Below are 17,750 nucleotides of genomic sequence, written 5' to 3'. Positions count from 1 at the left end.
TCTATACTTTTAAATAAAAAATATAAGGAGAGATTGACATTGTTTTCTTTTGTAGGCAAAGTTGCAGGAATAAGCTCATTTTGGTGACGTCATTGATAAACAGCTAATGGACAATTATGACTATTATCAAGATTAAATTGATAGGTATCCTCTGTATAATGATTTACTGAGATTTTATTTTTATTTGATATTATTAAAAAATAGTTTAAAATTTGGGACGACTATTTGACCAAAAATGTAATGTTTTAAAACTTTTTTGGATAGGTTAAAAATGATAAAATCCCCAGCTGGATTCAAACTCATGATTTACAGATTGTGCCACGCTGTTAAGTAACAATATCGGGAAAGAAAAGCTTTATGATATTATTCGATTTAATTGTTCATTTCGATCGGAAATTCTTCACAATATGGAGATGTTCCATTCTAATTTAAGTCTAAGATGTGATTAATGGAAATTCGGATTATCTCTCTTGACACAATGTTTTACAGATTGTTAATTCATTGAAGGAGGATAAGATAAGGCGATCTAGTGATAAGCCTCTAAGGATTTCTCTAGTGATTGTAGAAAGAAATAAACAATATAATGATTAAATGTACTGTCAAAATGCTGTCAAAATGCTTATTGCATTAATATATATAAAGTTAAGATAATTAAGTCGACAAGTTTATAACTTAACAATGTATTTTTTTTAAAAATGTATATTTGAAAAAGCAAACATGTTTGTTTCTACTCAATAAAACTCAATGGATGTCGTATAAATCTTTATGACTGTCTTTTCGAAATTTACACCTCAAGAGCTCGAAGGGTTTGTAAGTTATAAATACACGATTCATTTACATAATTCGGATCCTAAACATTTTTATTACAGACTATCTCAAGTGCACAGCAAACAAGTGATACTATTTGTCGTGTATGTTGCCTTGTTTTCAGATGTTCAAAGCAAACATTAGTGAACATATTTATTGCGGAAGCATGTATTTTATACAAAAAAATCTATATTTTATTTTTACCGCCAACAGTTTATTTTATTTTTCTCATACATGGGTATGTCCTTATAAAGTTGCTATTACAACCTAGTACTTGGAAACATCATATATATTACTATCTGTCCCCGAGAAGAATAAGTATTCCTTAAAGGACAAGTGCCGAATGTTTGTCAAATCCCTTGCATCTAGGATATTTAAACGACTTATGTACATATCTTATAAAGAAATCATACATTAGAAGGTGTTCATTAGTACATGTATAATAACTGGCCATCAGCAGACATACATTTGTTTAAACTTTTTCTCTTTATTTTTTTTCTGCGTTCATTTTCTTAACCTTACAGATTAATTTAGACTTATTGTTCTCAAACAATTAGAGGTCTTTCCATCTCATTATTTCTTATGTTAAAAACATTTTGTTTCGATTAGATTGATGAAAAGCTTTCTCTGCCTTACTTTATCAAAAAAAGAAACGTTTGAAATAAGAAAATCAACTTTTTTTCCTGCAACTTTCGATACCATCATAATTGCATGAAACACCAAATAGGTATTTTATGCACCAAAGCAACAAGTTGGTGCTTTATTAACGCAATATGAACATTTTTGTTATTAAATTAACTGACTGTTAACTGAGAGGTTAAAAAAGGTGACTTTAAAATGAGGAAGAACAAAATTCTTTGCACTATAAGTAGCCTCTCTTCCTGATAAGTCAAAGTTGAATAAAGTATATGCATTAGTACATGTGTGTTTATCTTTCTCCGAAATCTATATAAAGTGAAAAAATCTTTGTACTTTGTACATAGAGAACGAGTAATTCTGCCATACATTGAAAGTCCTTCGGTATACTTCGGTCGATTCCCACCAAAGCTAATTATGTAGATGTCGGGTTCCGAATGCTAAAAGGGTAACTTTTTAGTAGTACATGTATGACGTTAGTCAGAAGAGTATGTTCAGTTTGTGCTTTTATAAATCAACCCACACGTTACAAAGTTATGCCCCTTGGCCGCCATCTTTTGGGAATATTTCGCATTGTAGCCTTTGTAGATCCGAGGTATTTACCTATGTTATTTGATATTTTATTTTAAAAAAACAAGAATTTTTTTATAAATTTACTTATGCACAAGGTAATAACATTGTTTCTTGATGGCTAATTTAAATAATTTTTTTTGAAAAAAAAAATATGTATTATGCCTTCTATTTAATGAAGGTAGGAAAAATTCAAAAACCAAAATTTTCTAACATTTCTAAAACTACATAACAATGATGTTAATTTGATCTATTTGGAAATAAATAAGTAAAAAGATAGGTTACTCATATACCTTATACAGTAAATACTTAAAATTTGGACATACTGTGGTATCATCATTGTTCGTGGGGGACCAATGTTCGTGATTTTCGTGGGTAACCCTTGCCCGCGTATTTCCATCCCTGTCGATATTAATGTGGATAAAAGTGCCTATAATGAAAAACTTTTACCGATTCAGAATGTTCAAAGGACTGTATATGGTATTATGCATTTCTTGCCCTAAAAATTAAAGGGACATGGTCACGATTTTAGTCAAAATTTATTTTTTCGATTTTAATTTTTACAATGCTTTAGTATGGCATTTTTAATAGGCAACCAAATTTGAGTGTTATTTGATGAGTTATAAGCGAGTTACAGAGCTTACAATTCTTTGCTATGTAAACAAAACGTTTGTTTACATTTCGAATGTTAAAAGAAAAACTCCAGTTTTATACCTAAAATAACTGTGTTAATCCTTTGGAACTGTTTATTTATGCTTTAAATGAATAACAAGATAGACAAACCACCTTTAAACAGATTTTTTACTGGTATATTGAACCTATGTAAACAAATACAGGGCACGAGCCTTGTTGACATGACGAAGAATTGTGAGCCCTGTATCTTGCTTAAAACTCAACGACTGGCATCCAAATTTCATTTGATCATTAGACATGCATTCCTAAAGCATTGCAATTAATACAAACAGAAAAATAAAATTTGACCATAATCGTGACCATGCCCCTTTAAAGTTTATAAAGAGCTTTAAAAATAAGATGGAAGTTAGTTGAAAAAGTATGAAAAAGGTTATCACCACATTAACATGATAATAAATAAATGATTTTTCATTTTGATAAATTAATGTTTTGGAACAAAATATGTGTTTTTACGATGGCTTTTCAAATGGGAAACATTAAGTGCATGTTTTCTAAAGTACCATTGATTTTGATTGTTTTTGATTTTGAAGTATGATGTGTATAATTTTAAAGAGACATATGTCAAAACCGTACATGAGCAGACCTGCGCTCTATACTTTTAAATAAAAAATATAAGGAGAGATTGACAATGTTTTCTTTTATAGGCAAAGTTACAGGAATAAGCTCATTTTGGTGACGTCATTGATAAACAGCTAATGGACGATTATCAAGATTAAAGTGATAGGCATCCTCTGTATATTGATTTACTGAGATTTTATTTTTATACGATATTATTAAAAAATTGTTTAAAATTTGGGACGACTATTTGACCAAAAATGAAATGTTTTAAATCTTTTTGGATAGGTTAAAAATGATAAAATCCCCAGCTGGATTCAAACTCATGACTTACAGATTCGTAGTTAACGCTCTTACCCACTGTGCCACGCTGTTAAGTAACAATATCGGGAAAGAAAAGATTTATGATATTATTCGATTTAATTGTTCATTTCGATCGGAAATTCTTTACAATATAGAGGTGTTCCATTCTTATTTAAGTCTAAGTTGTGATTAATGGATTATCTCTCTTGACACAATTGGTTTACTTCTCATCTGTACATGCTGTGTATGTCATTGTTAATAATACTTTTGAGAATTTCAAACACATTATTAACCGTCACAAAGTGGCAACATAACAAATGTTTTACAGAATTTTTATTCATTGAAGGAGGATAAAATAAGGCGATCTAGTGCTAAGAGGATTATAGAAAGAAATAAACAATATAATGATTAAATGTACTGTCAAAATGCTTATTGTATTAATATATATAAAGTTGAGATAATTAAGTCGATATGTTTATAACTTAACAGTATATTTTTAAAGAGATTTTATAACATAAAAAATGTATATTTGAAAAAGCAAACACGTTGTTTCAACTCGATAAAATCCAATCGATGTCGTTTAAATCTTTATGACTGTCATTTCGAAATTTACAGCTCAAGAGCTCGAAGAGTTTGTAAGTTATAAATACACGATTCATTTACATAATTCGGATCCTAAACATTACTTACCATCACATATATTACAGACTATCTCAAGTGCACAGCAAACAAGTGATACTATTTGTCGTGTATGTTGCCTAGTTTTCAGATGTTCAAAGCAAACATTAGTGAACATATTTATTGCGGATACGTGTATTTCATACAAAAAATCTATATTTGTACCGCCGACAATTTATTTTATTGTTCTCATACATGTTTATGTCCTTTTAAAGTTGCTATCAAAACCTAGTACTTGTACTTCAAGAACCACAATTTTTTAACATTTCTAAAACTACATAACAATGATGTTAATTTGATCCATATGCAAATAAATAAGTAAAAAGATAGGATACTCATATACCTTACTGTATTCAGTAAATACTTAATATTTGGATATACTGTGGAATCATCATTGTCCGTAGGGGACCAATGTTCATGATTTTCGTGGGTAACCCTTGCCAACGTACATCCCAACGAACGTAAATTGATCAAACTTGCAACCAACAAAATTTCGTTTTTACAATCCAGGAAAAGTTTGTCTACTCATAAACATTAATCAACGAATAAAAATGATTCCACTGTGATCGTCACTATTGTTCATGTACATCGAATTTCATTGTTATATTAAAAGGTCAACGGTCAAATATTGTGACGGCATCTATGATTTTTTTTTTCTCAGTTTTCGCCCTGTCAAATATGTTTAACTTTTTTTAAAAAACGGAAAATTCCGTAGACAATTAGGTTATTAATTATGGTCTAACAATAAGTATGAAAAACGTCAGTCAGGATGCATCCCAGTCATCCTGTATACGAAATCGCACTTTTTTGCTTAATATATAAAGTAAATCTCTGAATATCACTACAGAGGAAAGAGACTATCTTATTAACTTTGATGCCCGAGAAAGTCAATTCTACGGATTACCAAAAGTGCATAAATCATTACAAATAAAAAATGCTGTAGAAACCCAGACTGGAGAATATATTTGCTGCCTAAATCCAGAAGACCTCTCTTTTAGACCTATAGTAGGAGGACCTAATTCATCCACCCAAAGATTAAGTCATTTGATTGATATTTTACTTAAACCCTACTGTGAAAAAGTTCCCAGTTTTATTAAGGATGATGTGAATTTTATAAACCAATTGCCTGAAAGTGTTCAACATACCGCAAAACTTGTTTCATTGGACGTGGTCAGTTTATATTCTAATATACCAACAGAGCTTGGAATAAAAGCGGTGAGCTATTGGATCAACAAGCATCCTGAAATTCTACAAGATCGCTTTACAAAAGAATTTATACTCGAAGGATTACATATAATACTTCAAAACAACACCTTTGCATTCGGAAAAAATCATTATTTACAAGTGAAAGGTACAGCAATGGGGACAAAAGTAATGATTAAATGTGGCACCAACATACGCCGCTCGAACTCTTTGATACCTTGAATGGGGAGAAGAAGAAGCCAGATATATTAAATCCAGTTGGAAACGATTTTTAGACGATTGCTTTTTTTTATGGAATAATAGTGACGAAAATTTAAAGATATTTCATCAACTTGTGAACAACCTTGATCCTAACATCAAATTTACTTTAGAAAGTAGTGACACTAAATTACCATTTTTGGACGTTCTGGTTATAAAGAAGAATTCAAAACTTTTAACTGATATATACTACAAAACAACTGACACACATCAATATCTTCATTTTAATTCGTGTCACCCTCATCATACAAAAACTGCTATTCCATATAATTTAGCTCGACGTATTTGTACCATTGTGAGCGATGAAAACACCCAAGACATACGCCTCAGGGAACTCAAACATTACCTCACTAACCAAGGTTATCCCGAAGGTCTCATTGACGACGGAATTCGTAAAGCCAGGAAGTATGATAGATCGGAATTATTAGCCAGTAAACATCCGGAAAAAACCATTGATATTATTCCATTTGTACATACTTTTAATCCAAGAAATATGAACACTACGCCAATAATTCATCAGTTTAATAATATCCTCATCAACGACCAATCCACGAAAGAAATTTACAAAGATGTGAACTTCATTAACAGCAGACGTCAGCCTAAAAATCTAAAACGAATATTGTGCACTTCCCATTTTGATACTAAACACACAGTTACGAAGTGTAGAAACCCACGATGCGGGACCTGTGACCATATTACAGAGGGATCTAAGTACAACTTCAGCGGAAAAGAATTCATCGTAAAGATGGACATGTCATGTGACAGTAAAAATGTATTATACGTTATAACATGTCCAGGCTGCAACGAGTACTAGATTGGGGAAACAAGCAATCCACTTCGGACCCGTGTGCGTGTGCATAAGAACACATAAACACCCCGGGATATCGACAGATACTGTTAAGTGAGAATTTGGACACTTGTGGCAATAAATAGTTTAGAATATTTCCATTTTACAAACTGTTGAGTGACAGTAATGTGCAAAGAAGAGAAAAAGAAAAACATTTCATCCGTATTTCTAAACCCAAATTGAACTGTCTGTAATAATAATGCATTGAATTGTATGTTATCTACTATGTTACAAATTATATTTTTTCCGCTAAATCTAGCTATGACGTCATAATAGACATTGCCGTTCAACGTTCAAGTTTTTTGACGTCACGTTACTATGTTACAATCATATAGCTTCTGAAGATTTTAAAATGAAAGCGCTTAAGCTATATTGAACGTTTTTCGTGTTTTCTTATTTAATATATATATATATATATATATATATATATATATATATATATATATATATATATATATATATATATATATATATATATATATAATAAAAAACTTTTAAAACACTGTTTCAAAATATTTCGACCGTGTTACCGGTCTTCATCAGTCGGTGTTTATTGTCTATAGCAACACAACGTAGAACATATACTATGACGTCACAATATGAATACAGTCTGGCAAGTGACGTCATACAAAATATATATATATATATATTTATATTTATATATATATATATATATAAAGCACTGAATAGAATCAACAACACTAGGCATCTTTAGAGTGTCGGATCTAATATATAAAAAGCACTAAAAATGGCTAACGACACGAGCAATAGAAATTGTCAAATTTTCGGGACAACCAGTCCCTTCTTCAGGACCAAAAAATAAATTACATGAGTACAAAACAAAGAAAACAAAATCTAAAGCTACTACTAAACTACTTAAGAAACTATAAAAAAAAAAAGAACAGCTACATTATAAACATTTGTTCACATTCTTAAAGAAGGTGTTGCTACTGTCGCCGATCGCTCTAAAGTAATCAATCGACTGTCAACTTCACGCCTTATTAAGTTAATTAGCTAATTAAAATTGGCGTCCGAGTTAATTAATGAAAATTTGAACCCCCGTTGTTAACTCGTACGGCACTTATTATATAGACTCGAATTTTGATTAAAAAGAGATAAAATTAAATGAAAATAAATAAATAAAATTAAGAAAAAATGATTTACAAATAAAAGGTAGTAAAGAAACTAATAAATGAATGGAAGAGGCGCAGTTGACAGATTTTATGAAATTACTATGTGGGTGTCAGGTGATGTATGGCTATGAAACGTTCATTTTAGTGAAGTCCATTTGTTTGTTCATGCCATCAGGTCTAAATGATTTGAGTCTGTGCATCCAGAACTTTTCCTTGCTCTTCCTCTCCGCGTCTGTCCAATGAGGATTATGGTCAATAACCAATACTGTCATGTCTTCCCATTTGTGGCCACTTGTATTAAAATGTTCTCCGACGGGCTCCTTGACTTTTTTGGTCTTTATGGTAGAGCGGTGGTTGTTGATCCTTCTGCGGAGGTCACCTGTTTCACCGACGTATTGCTTAGAGCAGACTTTGCAACTGATGAGATACATGCAGTTGTCTGTGCGGCAAGAAGTGTTGCCAAATATCTTGTAGGTGCGACCTGTGATGGGGCTTTTAAAACTGTCCGCGTTGGTGCTGTGTTTGCACAACAGGCATCTGGTATCGGAACATGTTTAAAAACCACAATTTGGCAACGGGTTGTCTAATCTTGCCCTCACTACCATGTCCTTTAAGTTCCTCGGGCGTTTAAATGCAGCCATTGGTGGATCCTTGAAAAGATCAGCCATTCTTTCGTTAGTGTAAAGAATGGGCAGATTATTTCTAAGGATGGTGTTGAGGTTCTTAAGGGCAGGGTGATATGTAGTGACAAGTGGAACCCTGCTTTTGTCTGTTTTCTCTTTGTATTGTAAAAGGGTTTTCCTGTCTTTTGTATTAATCTCATCAATTGCAGATTGAACTGTGTGGGCTTTATAGCCTCGATAACACAGAAGGGATTTTAATATTATGCTCTGTTCTTCAAAGATCTCATTAGAAGAACAGATTCGTCTGATTCGGGTTGTGAATCCTTTAGGAATTCCTCTAAAAGTATGGGGAGAGTGGCAACTCGATGGCTTGAGGTAGAGGTGAGAATCAGTGGGTTTGGTACGGAGACTGAAATTTATTTCACCATCTTCCAAGGTGGATGTAGTATCCAAAAATACATTTTTGGAACTAGATATGTCCACTGTGAATTTAATCGAATTGTGGAAGGAGTTGGCAAAGGTGATGAAGTCATTTAGGCAGTCTCGGTTTTCGACCCATTTCATCTCAATATCATCAATGAGCCGCAACCAGCTCAAAGGTTTGAAAGGAGCTCTGAGAAGCAGGTTGCGTGCCAATCTTCCAGTAGATATATTGGCGTAAGAGGGGGCCATTTTGGTGCCCATAGCTGTACCACTTATTTGTATGTAATGTTCGCCATTAAACATGAAATTGTTCAGCTTGAGAACATGTTCAAGGAGCTTGCAATTGAGTAGAGATTCCGTTGACGGCTGCTGAATCGCTCTACTGTCCCATACTTCCCTGCAGGCCTCGATACCTTCATCGTGAGGAATATTCGTGTACAAGGAGTTTCTTTCTTTCTTTCTACAAGAAACTGGACTCTAATCCTACTGAAGAGCTTTCAGCTCTCATCACTAACACCCTGGACAAAATGTATGAAAATGATAAGATTGGTGTTAATGTTTATGAAACGCTTCGCCCAACCAACTGTGGACCAGGTCAATTTCTACTGCTTCCAAAAATCCACAAGGAAGGAATGCCTGGGCGCCCTATAGTCAGTGCCATCGGCCACCCCACGGAGAAAATATCTGAATTTATAGATTTACATCTCCGTCCACATGTAGAAGATTTGCCATCATACCTCAAGGACACTACAGAATTCCTGATAAAAAACACCTTCCTCTGGCCTGCCAGACCATACTCTTCTCGTTACAATGGACGTCACGTCCTTGTACACGAATATTCCTCACGATGAAGGTATCGAGGCCTGCAGGGAGGTATGGGACAGTAGAACGATTCAGCAGCCGTCAACGGAATCTCTACTCAAGCTCCTTGAACATGTTCTCAAGCTGAACAATTTCATGTTTAATGGCGAACATTACATACAAATAAGTGGTACAGCTATGGGCACCAAAATGGCCCCCTCTTACGCTAATATATTTATGGGAAGATTGGCACGCAACCTGCTTCTCAGAGCTCCTTTCAAACCTTTGAGCTGGTTGCGGCTCATTGATGATATTGAGATGAAATGGGTCGAAAACCGAGACTGCCTAAATGACTTCATCACCTTTGCCAACTCCTTCCACAATTCGATTAAATTCACAGTGGACATATCTTGTTCCAAAAATGTATTTTTGGATACTACATCCACCTTGAAAGATGGTGAAATAAAATTCAGTCTCCATACCAAACCCACTGATTCTCACCTCTACCTCAAGCCATCGAGTTGCCACTCTCCTCATACTTTTAGAGGAATTCCTAAAGGATTCACAACCCGAATCAGACGAATCTGTTCTTCTAATGAGATCTTTGAAGAACAGAGCAGAATATTAAAATCCCATCTGTGTTATCGAGGCTATAAAGCCCACACAGTTCAATCTGCAATTGATGAGATTAATACAAAAGACAGGAAAACCCTTTTACAATACAAAGAGAAAACAGACAAAAGCAGGGTTCCACTTGTCACTACATATCACCCCGCCCTTAAGAACCTCAACACCATCCTTAGAAATAATCTGCCCATTCTTTACACTAACGAAAGAATGGCTGATCTTTTCAAGGATCCACCAATGGCTGCATTTAAACGCCCGAGGAACTTAAAGAACATGGTAGTGAGGGCAAGATTAGACAACCCGTTGCCAAATTGTGGTTTTAAAACATGTTCCGATACCAGATGCCTGTTGTGCAAACACAGCACCAACGCGGACAGTTTTAAAAGCCCCATCACAGGTCGCACCTACAAGATATTTGGCAACACTTCTTGCCGCACAGACAACTGCATGTATCTCATCAGTTGCAAAGTCTGCTCTAAGCAATACGTCGGTGAAACAGGTGACCTCCGCAGAAGGATCAACAACCACCGCTCTACCATAAAGACCAAAAAAGTCAAGGAGCCCGTCGGAGAACATTTTAATACAAGTGGCCACAAATGGGAAGACATGACAGTATTGTTTATTGACCATAATTCTCATTGGACAGACGCGGAGAGGAAGAGCAAGGAAAAGTTCTGGATGCACAGACTCAAATCATTCAGACCTGATGGCATGAACAAACAAATGGACTTCACTAAAATGAACGTCTCATAGCCATACATCACCTAACACCCACATAGTAATTTCATGAAATCTGTCAACTGCGCCTCTTCCATTCATTTATTAGTTTCTTTACTACCTTTTATTTGTAAATCATTTTTTCTTAATTTTATTTATTTATTTTCATTTAATTTTATCTCTTTTTAATTAAAATTCGAGTCTATATCATAAGTGCCGTACGAGTTAACAACGGGGGTTCAAATTTTCATTAGTTAACTCGGACGCCAATTTTAATTAGCTAATTAACTTAATCAGGCGTGAAGTTGGCAGTCGATTGATTACTTTAGAGCGATCGGCGACAGTAGCAACACCTTCTTTAAGAATATGAACAAATGTTTATAATGTAGCTGTTCTTTTTTTATAGTTTCTCAAGTAGTTTAGTAGTAGCTTTAGATTTTGTTTTCTTTGTTTTGTACTCATGAAAGTTATTTTTTGGTCCTGAAGAAGGGACTGGTTGTCCCGAAAATTTGACAATTTCTATTGTTCGTGTCGTTAGCCATTTATATATATATATATATATATATATATATATATATATATATATATATATATATATATATAAAAGCAAAGGGTACCTCACGACTTCTGAAGCCAACTATCCTAGCAGTGAGTAGCGACCGCGCTAATCACTCGGCCATCATCTAGGCAAGGCAACAGATCTTGCTTTCGTTGACAAACGGAACAAAGCGTGCTGGTCTCGCTCTACACGTGTTTGAAATCAGTGTTTGAAATACATGGGGAATACAGTTACACGATAATTTAGAGGACTGGAACGATACACCTTGCATAGAAAGCACAAATATTGCAATAACTATCAAATTGACCAATACCTGCTCATTGTGAAGGATATACTAGATTGTCAAAAAGCACAGGGAAATTCACTATATTCACTATATTGAAGGTCCACCTCCGCCCCAGCAGGGGCTTGAACTCACAACGTCTGGAACCCACTCTCCTACCGGTGAGCTGCCAGCAAGCTAACCACTCGGCCATTTATGCGAGACACAAAATATTGCTTTCGATGACAAACGGAACATAGCGCGCTGATCGCGCACCACACAGTTACCCGGCAAGTTATCGATTACAAATAGTGATATTCACCTCAGTTTTATGTTTTCTTTTATAGTATGGGTTGTTACAGTTTAGAAATTTCATTATATTGACATTGGTCATTAAAAATTGTTACGACAAGTTGTACATCTGATGATTATTTAGGTTGTTTTGAACATGTCGTTTCGAGAAACGGTTACATATACCCTGAACATAAGTTTTAGGCCAAGCACCTCTTTGGGTGGGGATGTACTGAAGAGAGGTATAGGCAAAGTCATGGTTTTGTCTAGAAATCCTGATCTCGGCACCAAAAAATGAAACCGAAAAAAGTGTATTATGAGATGTTCATAAACCTAAATTGTATAAAAATTTACGATTGCTTAATAGTTTCTCTGGAAAATAAAAGAAATGATATATCAAACAGATGGCTGTATATACAAGTGCTTCAAAATTTTACCCAGGTTCGATTGTGATTCCAAATTATGATTAACACCTGAGTGATTTGAAATGAAAAGATAGATAAAGTTTACAAATTTATTATAACGAAAGTAAATATAACTTTATAATAATTGATAACAAATATGATTTCCAAAAATATAACAAGAAAGTGTAAAAAAAAAAAATTGTTTAATTAAGACAACCAGAAATATGAAAATTGTGAAAAAATTAATAATTTTATGCAAATTTAAAAGTTATAATAACAATATTAGAAAAAAAGTAAGTTTTGCACTAACGGGCTTCCATATACCCCAAAGTAAAGTACGACTTGGCTAAAAATAGACCCTAAGTTAGTCTAAAGATAGTAATACTCTAGAATACTCTAGAATCCATTATATGGTAGGTAATCGATATCTTATTCTACCCTGAATCAATGTTTACTCTACTAGGGTGGCCTATATAGTAAACTAAAGACTTATAAGTTTACTACTGAATTATTTATCAATACTAGGTTCTACATGTTTTTTCTACATAAGATCCTATCAAGCTAAAAAAAAAAAACGAACTCGTTCTTGAGGAAAACTAACTTTGAAGTTCTTGACTCCTAGCAAAGTGTTTAAAAAATGCTAAGCAGCCCTATTTATAAGAACAGTAGGCTAATGAAATGCTAAAAATATATTCGTAATCTCATAAGCATACTATAGATTATCGCTATCAACTAATGAAATCACGGGATACCTACTGTATATGTACTTCATTTGGCTGTGTATATATATTCTATTTAGCGTTTTTTGCGGAATGCAGCTTCCGCTAAATCAAGTACATTGCTAAATGATTTATGAAGCGTAAACTGCCCTAACCTAGGTTATACATATGTACTCGTATAATTTGGCTAGACATTGAGTTCATTTGTTAACAAATGCATATAATTACATGTACATGTATATATGTATAAGAAAAGTCAAATTCAGGAATACGCTATTTCAAATCCAAACTTGTTCAAAAACTTATTTCCGTCAAATATCATACATGCCAAATATAATACGTTTTCAGAAATACATTTAGACTTAAATTTTAAACGTTTATTAATAAATTTGGTCCAATTGAGAAAATGGCGATTTTATTGAAATACATAGTGAAAAGAAACGTAAACATGTCAAAAATGGAAATGTGGACTATATGGGTCTTAACATGACTTACAGAATAAGTATGTATTACAACTATATTAAGAGTATGAATAACTGTTAAGTGTCTCTAAAACTTTAAAATTGTTAATGATCACGTTAAGATATATATATATAAAAATAACGTAAAAAATACATTAATTTGTATCTGTGTACCACAATGTGACAAATTTATTAGCAGAATCTTTGTTCATGGATTTGACACCACAGTAAAACTTTGTAAGAATAATAAAACACTAAAATGAGGCATTGATAATAATAGGCCTTTTGTTTGAATTTTATTGACAATCATCTTCAAATTTAGTGCAATAGCGTTCTGGATATTATATTCTTTTATGTTTTTCAAACACCTTGATTATTTTGCATTTGATTTAAATCATTCGAAAGAATTCAATGGTCGCAATTATACATTGGAACCAGTTATTTTTTCCTCTTCTAAGTATTTAATTATTTTAGCTAGGCCAGTCTTGCATTCTCCCACTATCATCTCACCATTACCAAGGATACAAACACCCCGCGGATATTTTATATCTCCTTCAGGAGTAATGTACCTCATGAATCTTCCCTCTCTGTCCAGCATGTGAATCTTTATCCCCATAAAATCTGAAATGATGACGTGTCCAAAAATATCTGTCGCGAGTGTATTTGCCAAAAAATTGCTGTTATTTCCCGAGTACGTATATCGAAATATTCCCAATTTATTAACAGCAATGACTGCATATTTCTTCAAATCAGATACAATGATGTCTCCGTTGACATTCTCAGTGATGTAATACGGATGTGTGTACAGAGGGTGACCTTGCGAGTCGTACTGGATTTGCTGGAGCACGGTGACGGTACTGCTGACAGTGTATCGGATGACTTTGGACTGATCGTCTTTACGGAGACAGACCAGTAGATCACCGGACGCGGTGCTTGTGATGCCTGTGGATTCCCAGTCCCCTGTTGTAAACAATGTCCTTACAGTTTCGTCATTAGATATCATTTTCAAGGCTTTATAATCACTATACACCACCTGGTTGTTGTACATACATAAGTGGTAGCCTATCCAAGTCGCACTGATGATTCGATGAAGGTTTCCTTGGAGATCAAATAACTTCAGTTCTGTACTATTTCCTCCCACCCACACTTTGTTATCATCGGTAACAGCCATGTCATACAGACGAGATCCAGTTTCTTCATCAGCACGGAAACTTGTGTTAATAACAGCTGTAACTGTTGGTATTTTTAATACCCTTTTAATATAATACTCATTTTTTGTTATAATCTTTTTAAAGAACGGAATCTTTTGAGGGGCTATTTTCTCTATGAATCCGAAATACGTTTGTAAATAACTTGCATCTATCTCACATTCATAAAATGTCGGAAACGAATACTGTGTAAGCTCCTCCTGTGTTTCCAGTTTTTCAATCACTGGTATAAATGTCTGCATTTCTTTGACATCGTGTGATTTCTGTAAACTTGTTGCTTTTTTGTTTATTTGATCCAAGTTTTTAAGTAATTCTTCATACTCTGTCTCTTGTTTCTTGAGTAGAACCTCGTGCTCTTTTTGCATATCATCCAGCTCCTGGTGAAGTTTTTTCACGGTCTCCTCGATCTGTTTGTGCCACTCTTCTCCGCGTGCTGTTACTTCATATTTCCTCTTTTTGTAAATTGAGGGTATCGAGGACAATAGTTTCGTCGTGTGGTCAAGAACTCTTTCTAAATCATGTTTGAATGACTGCAGCCGTTCATTTTCCTTCGCAATAACTTTCAGAAGCTCTTCAATTTTATCAGATAGCTCGGACATTTCGTGCGATTTGTGTTTAATAGAAACGCACACCATGCAAATCGGAATATCGCAAATTTTGCAGTATATACAACACTCATTTTTGGGATGGGATTCGCAAAAACAGGTGTTGTCATCATTTTTGCTGACATAATCTACGACGTCATGGCCGGTTTTAGATTTCACGCGCATATGTATCGGTAAACAGCTGTCACAGAGATTGACCCCACATCCCCTGCAGTAAAACGAGACTGGGGTCTCACATAGGTCGCAATCGGCGATGTGTTGGCCTTGGTATTCCTCCTCAGACGCCATCGATAGTAACTGTAAAATTACGAACATCATTACGATATTCTTTCAAATGTATAATTGAATGCTACTTTCTATAATGATTTTCATTCTTATTAATATCCCACTCCCCATCCCCACCCTCAATTGAAGAATATGGATATGCGCAATTTTGGATTCAAGAAAGTTGCAATTTTATCTTAAAAGTTTATTAAACTTTACAAAGTTTTATGATTTTATTTTGTTAATTAATGCTAGCCTTCACAATATTGTAACAACGGGGGTTTGTTTTATATCTACCAAAGTAATATTTTGAATATAACATAACAGAAAATTTTTATAACGAACAAATCTTAACTTTTGAGCATGCTTTAATGGAAATTTGAAACATTGACAATACGATAGTTACCAAATATGAAGCAATATTACATTTGCAATAACACCATTTTTTTAAAGGTATATATTTTCTTGCACCCAAATAAACGTTGATATAGAGCAGATAATATCATATAATCAAAAATACAGTTATAGATATATTAAAAGGATATTAAATATTTTGTTTACGACGATAAACAAGTCGATGATCGGGGTACCCGGCGCAGGCCTGAACTCAGAGATTTAACAACTTAAGCATCTACTTTATAAGTGTCCGTTCAATTACAGTTAATGATAAAAGAAATCAAATAAAATATGTTCATTTTGCTAATCCTTGGGACTAACTTTTGATTAAGTTTCACTGATGTTCGAGTTGAAATACGGATATGGTGCACACATATTTACCAAACAATAGATATCTGACAAAGACTTTACATTGAATTTTGACGTCAAGGCGGCGCATTGAAAACCGTCAAACTGGAAATCTCAGAAGAAGACCTTTTAAGGCCACGCAATTGCTTAAAAAAAACTATACGATGACAAGACAGTTTCAGCTTATCATTTTTGTTCACTGATTATTAAATTGGAAATAGGCCAAAGATATTAATTATCAAGTACTTTTGACACACTAACTGTTGTCAACAGTTCTAAAATGACTGCAGGAGACATTCACAGTAATTAGACTTTCGTGTAAAAATAACTCGATTTTTACCCCTTCCCTCCAAAAAAAAACAAACAAGCAAAAACAAGAATTATAGAAAATATAAATGATAACATCTTGAAATGAAAACAAAAGAAGTGAAATAAAGAATAATTCTTATTTCAGTTCGTTTGTAAGGTGTTTAAAACACTGGAGCAATAAGAAGCGTTAAAATGACGTTGAGAAAAGTTTGCGGTTGCGCCGGGTCACTGGACGAAGGCACGTTGGTCAGCTTACCAGGAATGATCTATTCATGCCATGGACAAAAAAGTTTTCAAATTGATAATCTCTATCCTGATTTACGTTTTGGTGAAATTTCAAGAGTTTATCGGTTTTACTAAAAGAACAAGATAAAATGTCTCAATAATTTCCGAACAACCCTCATATCGAGTCAAAACAAGTCTAAAAACGTGAACGGAACACCCTGACTGTTAAATTTCATTTTCTGACGATGATCATTGCTTAAAAGTTCCTATAATATTATGCTTTTTTTATGCTAATCTCAATTTGTTACCATAGTTTTGAGCGTCAAACGCAATATCTACGTGACACAAATATCAAGGTCAAACATCGCCTCGTTTATACCTCATCTAGGACATTTATCAAAAATGATAATTTAACTATAAATTGATAACATTGAACGTGTAAAACCGCCACTTGTTTATTTCATACCTATATTTTATTGTACTAGTATTTAGCATAAAATACTACCTTATATGTCGTTCTACAGGTCCTTAATTGATTCAGGATACAGGAAAGTTAGCAAAGAAGTTGGACGCCCTCCATAATGTCTATCGATCCAAACATATTAACCTAGCAATATCTACTATCGGTTTATACAGCGGTCGTTTTACACGCCTCTTATCATGCTTTTAAGTCCAATATCCAAGTTTGATAAGGGTGTTAGACATTCTCTCTTCTTACCCAGATATACAGGTACATTCAATACTATAGGGCAATATCGACATGGAAAAATTGGTTAAATGCTATTTATATATGCTGTCGATGCCAATGTTGTAATACGTGCAAGA

General features: G+C 33.9%; 1 protein-coding gene across 1 annotated transcript in view; it reads right to left on the bottom strand.

Moving 5' to 3' along the window:
- Positions 1-15,377, bottom strand: part of LOC128160737 (uncharacterized) — a 34,970-nt gene extending 19,593 nt beyond the window's left edge. The window contains exon 1 of the mRNA XM_052824081.1: positions 14,249-15,377. Coding sequence (XP_052680041.1) covers positions 14,249-15,377 — 1,129 coding nt within the window. The remainder of the gene's footprint in view (positions 1-14,248) is intronic.
- Positions 15,378-17,750: the final 2,373 nt, after the last annotated feature.

Source organism: Crassostrea angulata, chromosome 8 (assembly GCF_025612915.1).
Source record: "Crassostrea angulata isolate pt1a10 chromosome 8, ASM2561291v2, whole genome shotgun sequence".
Classification (NCBI taxonomy): Eukaryota; Metazoa; Mollusca; class Bivalvia; order Ostreida; family Ostreidae; genus Magallana; species Magallana angulata.
Note: the sequence above shows the minus strand (reverse complement) of the source record. Positions and strands in the feature narration are given on the sequence as shown.